The sequence below is a fragment of the Artibeus jamaicensis genome, unplaced genomic scaffold (genome assembly GCF_021234435.1).
Source record: "Artibeus jamaicensis isolate MK-2021 breed Jamaican fruit bat unplaced genomic scaffold, CSHL_Jam_final contig_793, whole genome shotgun sequence".
Taxonomy (NCBI): Eukaryota; Metazoa; Chordata; class Mammalia; order Chiroptera; family Phyllostomidae; genus Artibeus; species Artibeus jamaicensis.
This window is the reverse complement of record NW_026521975.1, coordinates 6,959,863-6,971,856: the sequence shown is the minus strand read 5'-3', so window position 1 is coordinate 6,971,856 and position 11,994 is coordinate 6,959,863. Positions and strand designations below refer to the sequence as shown.

At 44.9% G+C, this 11,994-nt stretch overlaps 1 protein-coding gene across 1 annotated transcript in view; it reads left to right on the top strand.

The window, feature by feature from the left end:
- Positions 1–7,130: 7,130 nt before the first annotated feature.
- The window catches only part of ATP8A2 (ATPase phospholipid transporting 8A2), a 580,506-nt gene continuing 575,642 nt past the window's right edge, over positions 7,131–11,994 (top strand). The window contains exon 1 of the mRNA XM_053672924.1: positions 7,131–7,405. Coding sequence (XP_053528899.1) covers positions 7,330–7,405 — 76 coding nt within the window. The 5' untranslated portion in view covers positions 7,131–7,329. The remainder of the gene's footprint in view (positions 7,406–11,994) is intronic.

The following is an 11,994-nucleotide window of genomic DNA, read 5'->3' as shown; positions in this document are numbered from 1 at the left end:
TTTTTGGTAATAGCCATTCTAACATGCATGATATAAATCACTGCAGTTTTGATTTGCATTTCTCTGACAATTAGTAATATTGAGCACCGTGGGAGAAATTTTTATAGGCCTAAGTGAGCAGGAATAAGAACGTAGTACTGGGCATTTGCTGGTTGGCGAAAGCAGGATTACTTTAAAAAAATATTTCATTTATTTATTTTAGAGGGCAAGGGAGAGAGAAGGAGAGGGAGAGAAACATCACTGTATGATTGCCTCTTGCACACCCCCCACTGGGGACCTGACCTGGCCCACAATCCAGGCATGTGCCCCAACTGGGAATCAAGCTGGTGACCATTTGGTTTGCAGGCCAGTGCTCAATCCACTGAGCCACACCAGCCAGGACTACTTTCCTTATATTGAGAAAAAGGAAGACTTAGAGACGAGTTAGGCATACAAGTACTGATTGGTTGATCTAGGCCTGCCTCTTCTGAAAGAGCCAAGAGCACAGAGCATAGAAACTTCATTAAGTTTTTCATTTGTTAATGTGGGTCTTAGCATGAGGGACTCCATCTTGGGCCGATTGGTTACTTTAACAGAATCATTCTGTACCTACCCTCTTCTATCCTGCTTTCACTCAACAAAATATTTTTGATTCATCTATGCTGTTGTATACATTGGTAAGTTATTCCTCTTTATTGCTGACTCATATCCCATTATATGAATATACTGTAATTTTTATCCATTTCCTATTGATGAATATTTGGATTTGTTTGCAGCTTGAGACTATTGTAAATAAAGCTACTCTTACTATTTTAAATGTCTTTTTGTAAATATGTGTTCATTTTTCTTGGGTAAATACCTAGAATTGGCATTTCTGAGGTACAGGGAAGGTGTACATTTAACTTCATGAGAAATTACCTGTTTTCCAATGCAGTTATAACATTTTACACTCCCACCGGCAGGGTATGTGTTCTGTTTGTTCAGCTTCCTCTTCAACATTTAGCATTGTTACTCTTTATTTCGACACCCTGATGGGTGTATAGCGGAATGTAATTGTGTTTTAATTTGCATTTTCCTGACAATTAATCAACTAGATTTGTCTTTTTAGTACTGAATTGTAGGAATTATTTATATATCCTAGATACAATTCCTTTGTCAGATGTTATGTGTTGTAAATGCCTTCACCCCAGTTTGCCTGTTCATTTCTTGGTGGTGTATTTTGATGAGCAGAATTTTTATTTTTGATAATGTCCAATTTTTGTTTTTTTCCTTTTATGATGAGTGCTTTCTATGCTCTGTATAAGAAGTATTTTCACCTGTTTTCTATAAGATTTATAAGCTTACTTTTTTACATTCCAGTCTATGATCCATTTTGAGTTAATTATTGTATATGGTTAAGGGGTCAAGGTTTATTTTATTTTTTCATAGGAACATCAAGTTGTTACAGCACTATTTATTAAAAAGACTGTATTTTCAGAGAAGAGGTAACCCCCAGTAGCTGAGGAGAGGGAGGGGGCAGGAGAACGAGGAGAGGGAGGTAGAGGAAGGGGAGGAGAGGAGGAAGGGAGATGTTAGAGGTCCAGCAGGACCTGATGTCAGACGAAGGAGACAGGAAGCAAAGAAATCAGGTGGAAAAGGAGGCAAAACCTTCAACTGAGGACTTGCGGGATAAGAAGGAAGGAGAATACGTTAAAGTCAAAGTCAACGGACAGGACAGCAATGAGATTCTGTTCAGAGTGCAAATGACAACACATCTCAAGAAACTCAAAGACTCGTACTGCCAAGGACAGGGAGTTCCAATGAATTCACTTAGGTTCCTCTCTGAAGGGCAGAGAATTGCTGATAATCACATTCCAAGAGAAGTCTCTAAGCACATCAGTGTCCTCTATGCCTGTTCCCTAAGATATTGACATGCAGTAAGGCTGCACCACTATCTTAGCTGTGGTGGCTGAGGAGGCTCAAAACAGAGAGTTTGTCCCCTGGGACCCACGCTGATTCTCAGTGATGCCTCTCAGCTCCCATTAGTTGTCTCCTGGGTCATTCCTCGTGGACACACTGACAGCAGCCTCTCTTTTCTCTTCCTCTTGGGCACCTTAGACTTGTCCGTCTTGGTTCTTTTCTTTCTCTTGACATTGTAAATCAACTCCATCTCCTACTAATGGTGATCACTTAAGGAATGGGACCATAATACATGTAGGAAATGGAAAAAAATCAAGGGAATATTGCGTTGAACAAGGCCAAATGGCTGTGAATGGAATTTGTGTGGGTTCTAAATAAAGCAGAAGAGCAAGTCTTAGAGTGTGGAGCTGGTAGGGACAGCCTAAGGTTCAGCCTTTGATTTTAAATTGCTAGGTACAATTTTGTAGGAGAAAAAAGGAACAGAATACATTTTATGATCACTTCCCCTTTATGGTGCTAACCCATGGTCTACAGAGCTGGATCAAAGTGAAGTTTTCACCTTTGATAAATTGCTGCTGGTGCCATTAATGGTTAAGTAGTTTAAATCAAAACCAGCTTTATTCACTGCTACATCGTTTACTGACTTTCAGGAAACCTTAAGCAGATGTCCGCAGCCATGTTGGTCTTCACCGTTCCCTGTGGGCTGGGATAACACGGGGGTTCCTTCTAAGAGAGGGTGGCAGAGCAGGGCCGTGGCTGCCCACTCAGCACCAGTGATATGGTGGCAGGATAAGAAATATACATTAGCTCTTTCATCCTCAGTCCCTGGAACAAACTTGCTAAAACCCTTGTGATTTCTGGAGCACATCGGGATTATGCTTTGTTACTCATAACAGGCTCCTTTCAACGTCTTGAAATTACATTAATAAGGTGAATTTTGGAAAGCCCCTATGGAGGGGGAACTGGTTGTTAGGGGAACCAACCAGGTGATTAGAGGGTTGGACATTTCATCCCCTGCACCCAATTCAGAGAGGGAGAGAAGGGCTGGAGTTTGAGTTGGTCACTATTTGCCAATGATGAAATCGGCGATGCCTGTGTAATGAAGCCTCCATAAAAACCCGACTGAAAGGCGTTCAGAGAGCTTCTGAGTCGGCGAACACGAGCACAGGCTGGGAGCATGGCACACCTGTCTCTGTGGGGAGGGAAGGTCCTGCAGTTGGGACCATTCTGGACTTTGCTCCCTGTATTTCTTCATCTGGCTTTCATTTGTGTCGTTTATCATAAACATTGTAAAAAATCAGTAGCAGCAAAAGAAAAGACTATATTTTCCCTGTTGAATTAGTTTATTGCCTTTATCAAAATTATTTAACCATATGTGCATGGATCTATTTTTGTACTCTCCATTCTGTTTCAGTGATCTATTCACATGTCTATGCTACCATGTCTTGAATAGTAATAGTATCTATAACTTGAGATCTGGTAGAGCAACTACTTCAGTTTTGTTCTGTGGGAGCCCAAATGCCTTGTTTTTAGCATGAAGGTCTTGCACAGCTCTCATTAATTTTCTATACATATTGTTATGATTTGGGTGCAACTATAATAATAGTTTATGAAAATCAAAATTATTTTTGGTAGTTCTGGGAGATCGTATTTCCAAAAACAGCTGCAACGGTGTTTCCAATCCTCATGCTCTTCCAGAATTTTGCCACTTTACCATCAGGTGGTGGAATCTATTTGACTCATTGGGCCTTTAAGGCTGCTCGAACAAACGGGATGTGGTGGAAGTGACACTGTGTGATTTCCAAGGTGGCAATCTAGGTTAAGAGGTGACATAGCTTCCACCTGGCTCTGTCTCCTGGGGCCCTTTGAATCCAGCGAACAGGTTGCCACGAAGCCCAGGCTACCTGGAGAGTCCATGTGAAGGTATACCAGAGGACAGTGCCAGCTAAAATTCCAGTTGCAGCCAGCATCGCATGCCAGGCAAAATATTAGCAAATGAATTCATTCATTTGGGGGACTAGGTCTGGGACGACTGTCCCTTTTGTCATTAGAAAGATAGAGATTGAGTTTTACTGAGTATTTCTTTTATGTTCAGTCTGGGACACTGCTTTCTAAAAACAACGTGTAAGAATGAGAAGAATTTGGAGGAGCATTAAAAGAGTTACCAAAATGCATTTACAAAATGCTGAATTAAGACCACTGCAGAGGAATAAAGATTTCCATTAACTCATCTTCCTCCCTGGATCCTTTGCCTACTACTGTCAGGGTTGCTTTTAGTTTGTTCATTTGTAAATGAGAACAAGAGAAAAGAAGCCCTGTGAAGAAAGCCTGAAGGAAAATTGGTCTGCGATCTGAGGTAAAGAAAAGGGATTGAGGGTTAGTGGCCCCCAGTGTGTCCATATTATGTCCTAAGCTGCAGTGGGTATACGGATGACAGCTATATGCTTATCTATACCATTTTATATGCCCTATATATGCCACTTCCTTTTTAAAAAATGTTTATGTATAGACATATGTATCCATATATAAAAGGTATGTATGTACAAACATTTTGAAAAGGAAATGTGGTTTTAGTCTGAGGAAAAGAGGGTTTAAAAATGACTTATTAAAGTCTTCATTTCTATGAAGGAACTTCAAGAGAAGGGTGTAAGCTGGCTGTTTCCAGAACCACAATGATTAAGTAAGGAAGAATGGGCTTAAATTAAAATGGCAGAAATTTGCCCTGGCTGGCGTGGCTCAGTTGGTTGGAGCATCCTTCCAAATACTAAAAGGCTGAGGGTTCGATCCCTGCTTGGGACGAGTACACGAGGTGGCCAATTGATGTTTCTCTCATATCAGTGTTTGTCTTATGCTCTTCTCTCTCTAAAAATAAAAAAAATATTGTAGAAAAAAATAGAAGAAACCTAAGATGGTCATAGGAAGAACTGCTTGAAAGCCCTACTTTCTGAACACTGGAGTAAGTTGTGCTCTCAAGAGAAGTTGTGCAGATTTCCTTCCTTGGAAAGCTCAGAGACGAGTCAAGTCACTTTGCAGTCACGGCACTGGAGGTGCCCTGGAGAGGACCTGTGCCGGGTCCTCTGTCTGGGACACTGGATGTGTCTTGGCTGATCTTATTGCCGAGAGACAGGGGCACACAGGATAGTGAGAAGATGGAGACGGTGTTCAGGGAAAGAAAACTCTAATCCTTCTCTTCCCTCCACTTCATCTCTGAGGAAGAAAAGGGCTGCTCTGCCCCAGCTCACTACGTACCAGGCCACAGTGCTAGGGGTTTGGTGTGTATTCTTCTTGGCTGTCTCTTCAGGAAATCTTTCTTCTGCAGGCTGCTTTGGTTACCTGATTTGTGAATGCCTGGGGTGGTAGCTAGGAAACGGAAGCAGACTCTCCTTCTTGAAAAGTTTTTACATCCATGAAGGCAGAAATAAAGTACATTTCTTTGGCTATCCCTGTTGCTCTGCATCATGCATTTGCTTTTCTTTGTCTCCCTCCACGTTAGCCTAGGTAGTCTCCAATAAGGGGAAAGGATTTCTTTGAGAGATCAGCATGTTATTGAATGATCCATTCTGGCATGTGGGTTTTCAGGTTAATAATAAACACTGATCATGTGCCACCTTTTGTCCTTTGGGCAGATATATCCCTTGAAGACCTCAAGGTCTGGATTCTGTGGTTAAATGCCACCGTGCTAGTAATAATCTAGCTTCCAAAGATCAGGGGAATTAACCATGACAATCAGTGAGATACAAGTTCAAGTGAGACATCCATCTACCACTTCTGACACCTATTCTCTGATCTTTAAGGTGTACAACTGAAGTATCTTAACACCCTACAGTTCTGATTATTGGAAGATACATATGAAAGCAGGAGTAACAACCCCATTTCATGATGCAGTTGGGGTTGCAATAAATCAGGGTAGGATTACTGCATCAATCTGTGGTGGACAGCAAATGTTCTGTTTTTAACATAATCGGCTTTGTTTGTAAAAATCAAAAAGAACATCTATCTACTTTTTCTGTCCCCATCTAGTTATGGACAAGTTTTTTCAATTTACCTTAAAGTTGGAATTTCACTCAAGTCCCCTTCTGTTCTGCTTAGATCCTCAAGGGGTTATTGTCAATAAGTTTACTGATTCATTAGGGACAAAGTATTTGACAAACTCATTGCTAAGCTAAACTAGCTGTAAGATCACTCTCAGCAGCCATGAAGGCCCACTGCCTGCTAAAGACTCATTTCTTATCAGAAATATTTATTTTGTGGACCCAGAACAGACAGGCAAGGAATCTTACTTGAAGCTAAAATTGCCAGCCTACAGCTCATAAAGAAATATGTCTCTCCCTTTTGCGTTTTTTCCTAAGAAAATCCTACGTGGCAGAGGCTGGCGAGGAAGAGTTTGGGGGCCATAGTGCTCCTTCTTCCTTTGTGCTCAACTCTGCTCTCCTCCTCAGTCCCTGAAGCGAATGTTAAATGCAGCACTTCAGATTTTCAATCTGAAGTCAGAATTTCTTCAGATATTAAAAACATACAGGCTTTCTTTTTTTCTTTATGGAACTGTGATCAGAAGAATGAATAGCAGTTAGAACATTAACTAAAAAGCAAAAACAAAAGCAGATCAAGTGACCTTGGACAAGTCACCTCAAGTCACCTTTCAATGATTTTGTTTATGGAACAAGGTGTGAGTGTGTTGGGGTGCGCAATATGTGTGTGTGGTAAGTGCTTCCCTAGGGTTTTTTTTTTTTTTTTACAACTTTAGCATGCCATTAGTTAGGCTTCTAGGCAGATTGTGGGGCGAGGAGTCTGAAGACCCAGGCACTTTTCCAGGCTATACTTCAGTCATTTGAGAAATAATGTCCCCGTGAACATACATCGATCCCACCAAACTGACATGGAAGAAGAGATACTGGAGCAAGAAGAGTTATGAGTTCTGAACTATTATACCTAGGAGTCACTTGCACTCCAATGACAACTGACAGGTAGGTAAAACAGGCACCAGAGAGGCACCTACAGTAAAAGGTAAACCGAGGGACGCCCATCTCCTCTCCTACAACTGCCCCCTAAGACGCCTATCCATACAACCCTCCCCCCACCCCAACAATCCCACCCGATCACCTTCTCTGCCACCAAAGCCCTTAGTACTGCGCAACATCCCAGGTTCTTCCCAGCCCCCGTCCACCACCCGCCGACTCCCCGCTGGAGACCGGACCCCTCCCCCACCGCCGCGTCGCGGGCCAGCGGGGCTGCAGCGAGGCGATCTCGGGCGCCGCCGCATTGGCCGGCCGCTGCCGCACCAACACGCAGCCTCCGGCGCCCGCGCTCCCAGCCGCCTCTGCAGCCCGACCGCGCCTGCAGTGGACCCGGGGATCGTCCGCCCATGGCCCTCGGGCCGCCGGCCCTGCGCCCAGGCCTGCACGCTGCCTCCGCCACTCGCCGGGGACTGCGTCGACCCCCTAGTGGTGCGAGATGCTGAACGGCTCCCGCCTGGACAAAGCTCTTAAGATGTCCTTGCTGCGAAGGTCCAGGATCCACTCGTCCGTAGGTGAGAGAGGATGGTCGAGGGGCGGGGAAGGGTCGGGTGGGCGGACGCGGTTTGGTGACACTGCCCCGCCCTCCTCCAGGCCTCGCCGTCCTTCGGCCAACGGATCCCCCGAAGCTCGGCGCCGCCCTCACCTGGGGGGCTGGGCGCCACTGCACCGCGGCGTCCCGTGAGCCCCGCGGCCGCCGAGGGGGCGGGGCGAGCGGCCGGGAGCCGGCGGGTCGGCGCCCAGTGCGGATGCGCGCGGCGCGCACGCGGGCGGCTGCGGGGAGGGGCGGCGGCGCCCGGCTGCTCCCAGAAGTAGTGGGCGCGCGCAGTGGGAGGGCGCTGAGACCCTCCCGCTTTTCCTGCTGCGGCCGGCCTGGCGGCGTGCGGTGTGTGCCGCCGAGCTCGAACGGAGCGGAGGGTCACACGAGTGTTCGTCGCTCCCGGGGCCCTGGGGCCCTGCGCTCCTGTACCGCGCAGACATCTCCTGCTCGGCAGACGTTCCGTTGCTGGCGCGCCGGGGTGTTGGGCTGCCAGATCCACTGGGTGTTACAGACGGCATCCCCCCACCCCTCACGTCTTATTTATTTATTTATTTATTTACTACTTATTTAGGAACCACAGTCTTTTTTATTAAGTCGGATGTTATTATGATACAGGACGCGTTCCCCAGACCATTTAGGTGAAGAAAAACCAAAGGGGAGCTTCAAAAACAGATTTCTTACCATTTCAGGACTCTCGGCAAGTTTGTAGGTAGATGTTTGACGTGAGCAAGGTACAGAGTTTGTGATTTGGAGCTGGGGTCACTTGTAAATTTTCTTGTTTTGAGAAAACAGGTGTATAAAAACCAGTGACTTGACTTTCTGTAGTTGGATAAGCTGAGAGGGAAACAGCTTATCAGGTAATTTAGATCAGTGTTTCTTAAATTTTAGTAATGTAAGGTCACCTTCAAATTCATTTTGAGGGGACCCCCAGTGAGAAGGATCACGGGGCCGGGGGGAAGGGATGCTGATGGGTTGAGGCTAAACTGTGGGGAGCAAGAGCCGAGCCCAGTGGGAGGGGACAGCAGTAATCTGGGTGCCAGATGGTTCCCGTGGCGATGCTCAGGGGGAAGGAGGGGGAGTGTGCACGTCCTCCATATGTTTGAAGGTAGAGCTAACAGCATTTGCTCATGACTTGGATGTGAGGCTTAAGTAAAAGATGAGAATCTAAGACGGCATGGAGGGTTTTGGTCTGAGAAACTTTAAGAATGTGCTGTTTGTAGGTTTGGGCAAGACGCAGAAAGGACAGTGTTCCCTCTTTGCGGAGGGAGGAAGGCGCTGGTCAGGAATTTGGTTTTGAACATATGAAGTGCATACTCGAGGGCCAGGTGGAGATGGTTAGTGGACAGTTGGGTTTATGAGCCTGGAGTGATTTTCAACTGAGGTACTGCAAGAATTTTTAACATGTGCAGCACCTGACTTTTTAGTCAGAGGCACTGACCTCTTTTACTTAAGATTGTTAAATAAAGAATGACAACAGCCATCTGGATCAAAATTACACCTATTTATTTTTTTCGGATTAGCCAAAATATATATTTTTTGGTCTGCTGCAGAATTTTAGTAATTAGTTTATATGTGCCACGAGATGAGGAAGGTTGAAAATCACCAGTGGAGAGTTCAGGGAGTGTTCTGCACAAGATAAATTCAAGAGTCCACAGCAGGAAGGCTCAGTGGGTGAGTGACCATGCAGTTGCACTGGTCCTGGCTCATGTAAGATGCCTACATTTGCTTTAATGCTTTGTAGCTACTATATTGGAATTTTAGACAAGGGGCCAGCGTCTTCATTCTGCACTGGGTTTTGCAAATTATGTAGACAGCCTGAAAAGAGAGGGGTCCTTGGACTGGCTCCTGGGCACTCCAACAGTTCAAGGTCAGGAATATTAGAGAAGCAGTAATGGGGCTGACAGGATGGTCGGCCAGGTCAGAGGAGACCCCAAGGGGGACGCTCAGCATCTCTGTCTGGGGGCAGATGTGCAGGGAGCGGGGAGTGTCCAGCTCTGCCCAGTGCTGCTGAGAGCTCAGGAAAGACCAACTGTTTGACTTAGCAATGTGGATGTCATCGGTGACCTTGAAAGGGCTGTTTTGTATCGTCATTAGGATGAATGTCTATAGAGCAGTTTCCAGACAGACAAAGAGGACAGGTAATGGGAACAGTATGTCCAAAAAACTCTTTGGGGTAAATTTTGTAGAAAAGGGCAGAGCAAATCGAGTGGTTGCCGGAGGAGGATATGAATTCCAGAGATGTTTTAAGATTAACATTGCAGTCGTACAGTTGATGGCATGCTGGTGAAAGCAAGGGGTTTTAGGGAGGTGGGAGGGATACTGATCTGAGATGAGTGTGAAGCAGAGCCATCAGGGCAGAGAAATGAAGGCCAGAAGTTCAGAGGTGGAGGGTATAGGGGATCTTGATGATGACAAGCTGCAAGTTCTAGAAGACAAAAAGAACGGTTCTGAGAGATGGGGGCTATTTAGAATATTTACATGCTGTATGAAGAAGAGGGAGGACCTGGGTAGTGTGGGCTCCCTGGGGTGACTCAGTGAACCTGAGTGTAGGGCCTCATAGGACCGGTTTGGATGGCGACCCCAGCAGACGGAGGTGGTGAGGCTGTCGGTGTTGCAGGGCTGGCCCAGGAGTGCCCTGAGCTTGGAAACCTGCTTTTCAGTTGCTAGTGCTGTGGAGCCGGGAGTGGGACTTTGCCATCCACAGAATGATTACGCAAAGCTTCAGGCAGCTTCTGCACCCAATATGCAAAGATGTCTTGGCTGTTTTTGGTACCCTACCCTTGTATATGTATTTTTTTTCCACAGGAAGTAGAACTTAGGCATCACTGCGGAGGGGCCAGCAATGAGGCTGTCCTGAGTGCAGGGCCCACCATTTGTCCTGGAGGCCACAGATCCCAGAGCCAGCTGGGACAAGCTGCTCTTCACATGCATTTTTAAAAGAGCCTTTTTTTTTTTTGAAAATAAAGAACAAAAGCTAAAACATCTTGTTAGGATTTTGGTTAAATTTGCTTCAAGTGTATAGATTAATCTGGGGAAAGGAGACATTTAAAAAATGTTGTGTCTTAACTATAAATGTGGTATTTCTCATCATTTAATATCTCTATGTTTTTTGCTTAAGTGTTATTTTTTTTACACGTGTTCTTGTGCACTTAAAAAGGTTGATTCCAAGATACTTATGTTCCTATGAGGAATGGGATTATTCAAAACTTACACTTTTATTGTTTGTTGTTGGTGTCTAGAAAAGTTACTGGTTTTCTGATGATTCGGTCCAACAATCTGGTGCACGGACTTTAAATCTTTACAGTTTATGGATTCTCCTAATTTTGTGCGTGTAGTAGACAATCTCATCTTTTTCTGCAAATATCTTTTTCTTCCTTTATCATTGTTATAAGTCTTACTTTTTTCCTTATTTGATTATATTCGTTAGTACTGTCAGTAAAAGTTTGACCAGAAGAGCTGTGCCTGCTTTGCTCTTAGAACACTGAAGCTAGTGCTTCCAGAATTTCACCCAGCATGCTATTTACTCTTGGAGCGTGGTAGCTGTTCTTCACTACGGTAACACAGTGCTCTTCTGTTTCTACCCAGTACTTCAGTTAGGGCAGATGCCCATTTACTGTGCACCTTGAGATAACCACTTATCTCACTAAGGGGCTAGGAAGACACTTTAAGGTTCTCGGATATTTGTGGGGGGTCTCTCTCTTTCATCTTTGGATCATTGTGTTTGTTAAAAGTGAATCACGGCATAGCTATCCGAATGGCTGTAATACAAAATGGTGATATTCCCCAAACTCTGGCAGGGGTACAGAGAAGCTGGATCACTTATACATTGTTGCTGGGGATGTAAAATGTATAGCCACCCAGGGATAATGTTTGGCAATTTCTTATGCACCAAAATATGCATTTCTAGAGTATTAGGGCTGAGAAATGAAGGCCAAAAGTTCAGAGGTGGAGGGTATAGGGGGCCTTGCCGATGACAAGCTGCAAGTTCCAGAAGACAAAAAGGACGGTTTTGAGAGATGGATCTATGTAGAATACTGCCACAAAGTGGCAACATCGCCACAGCAATTGTACTTCTGGGCATTTATTCCCAAGAAACGGAAACACAGAAAAACCTGTACACCAACATTCATGGTAGTTCTCATTGTAATAGTAAAAAACCAGATGTCCTTCAATGGCCAGATGACTAAACAAATGGTGGCACCTCTACACTGTTCAGCAAGACAAAGGAGCCGACCGCTGAGGTATCCAACAGCTTGCATAGATCTCCAAAGAGTTCATTGCGGAGTGAAAATGCCCAGTTCCAGATGGTAACATGATGTCTGATCCCATTTCTATATCATTAATACAGTGACAAAATTATAGAAATGGAGAATGGATCAGTGGCTGCCAAGGGTGCAGGTGGGTGTGGGGTAGGATGGATGAAAGGGCAACCTGGTAAAAGGGATCCTTGTGGTGATGGAAATGTGCCGCATCTCAGCTTACCCAACACCAGCTTTGCAAGATGTTAAGATTGTGGGGGATGGGGAGAAGAATTTTAAAAATCTCTATTATTTCTTATAATTC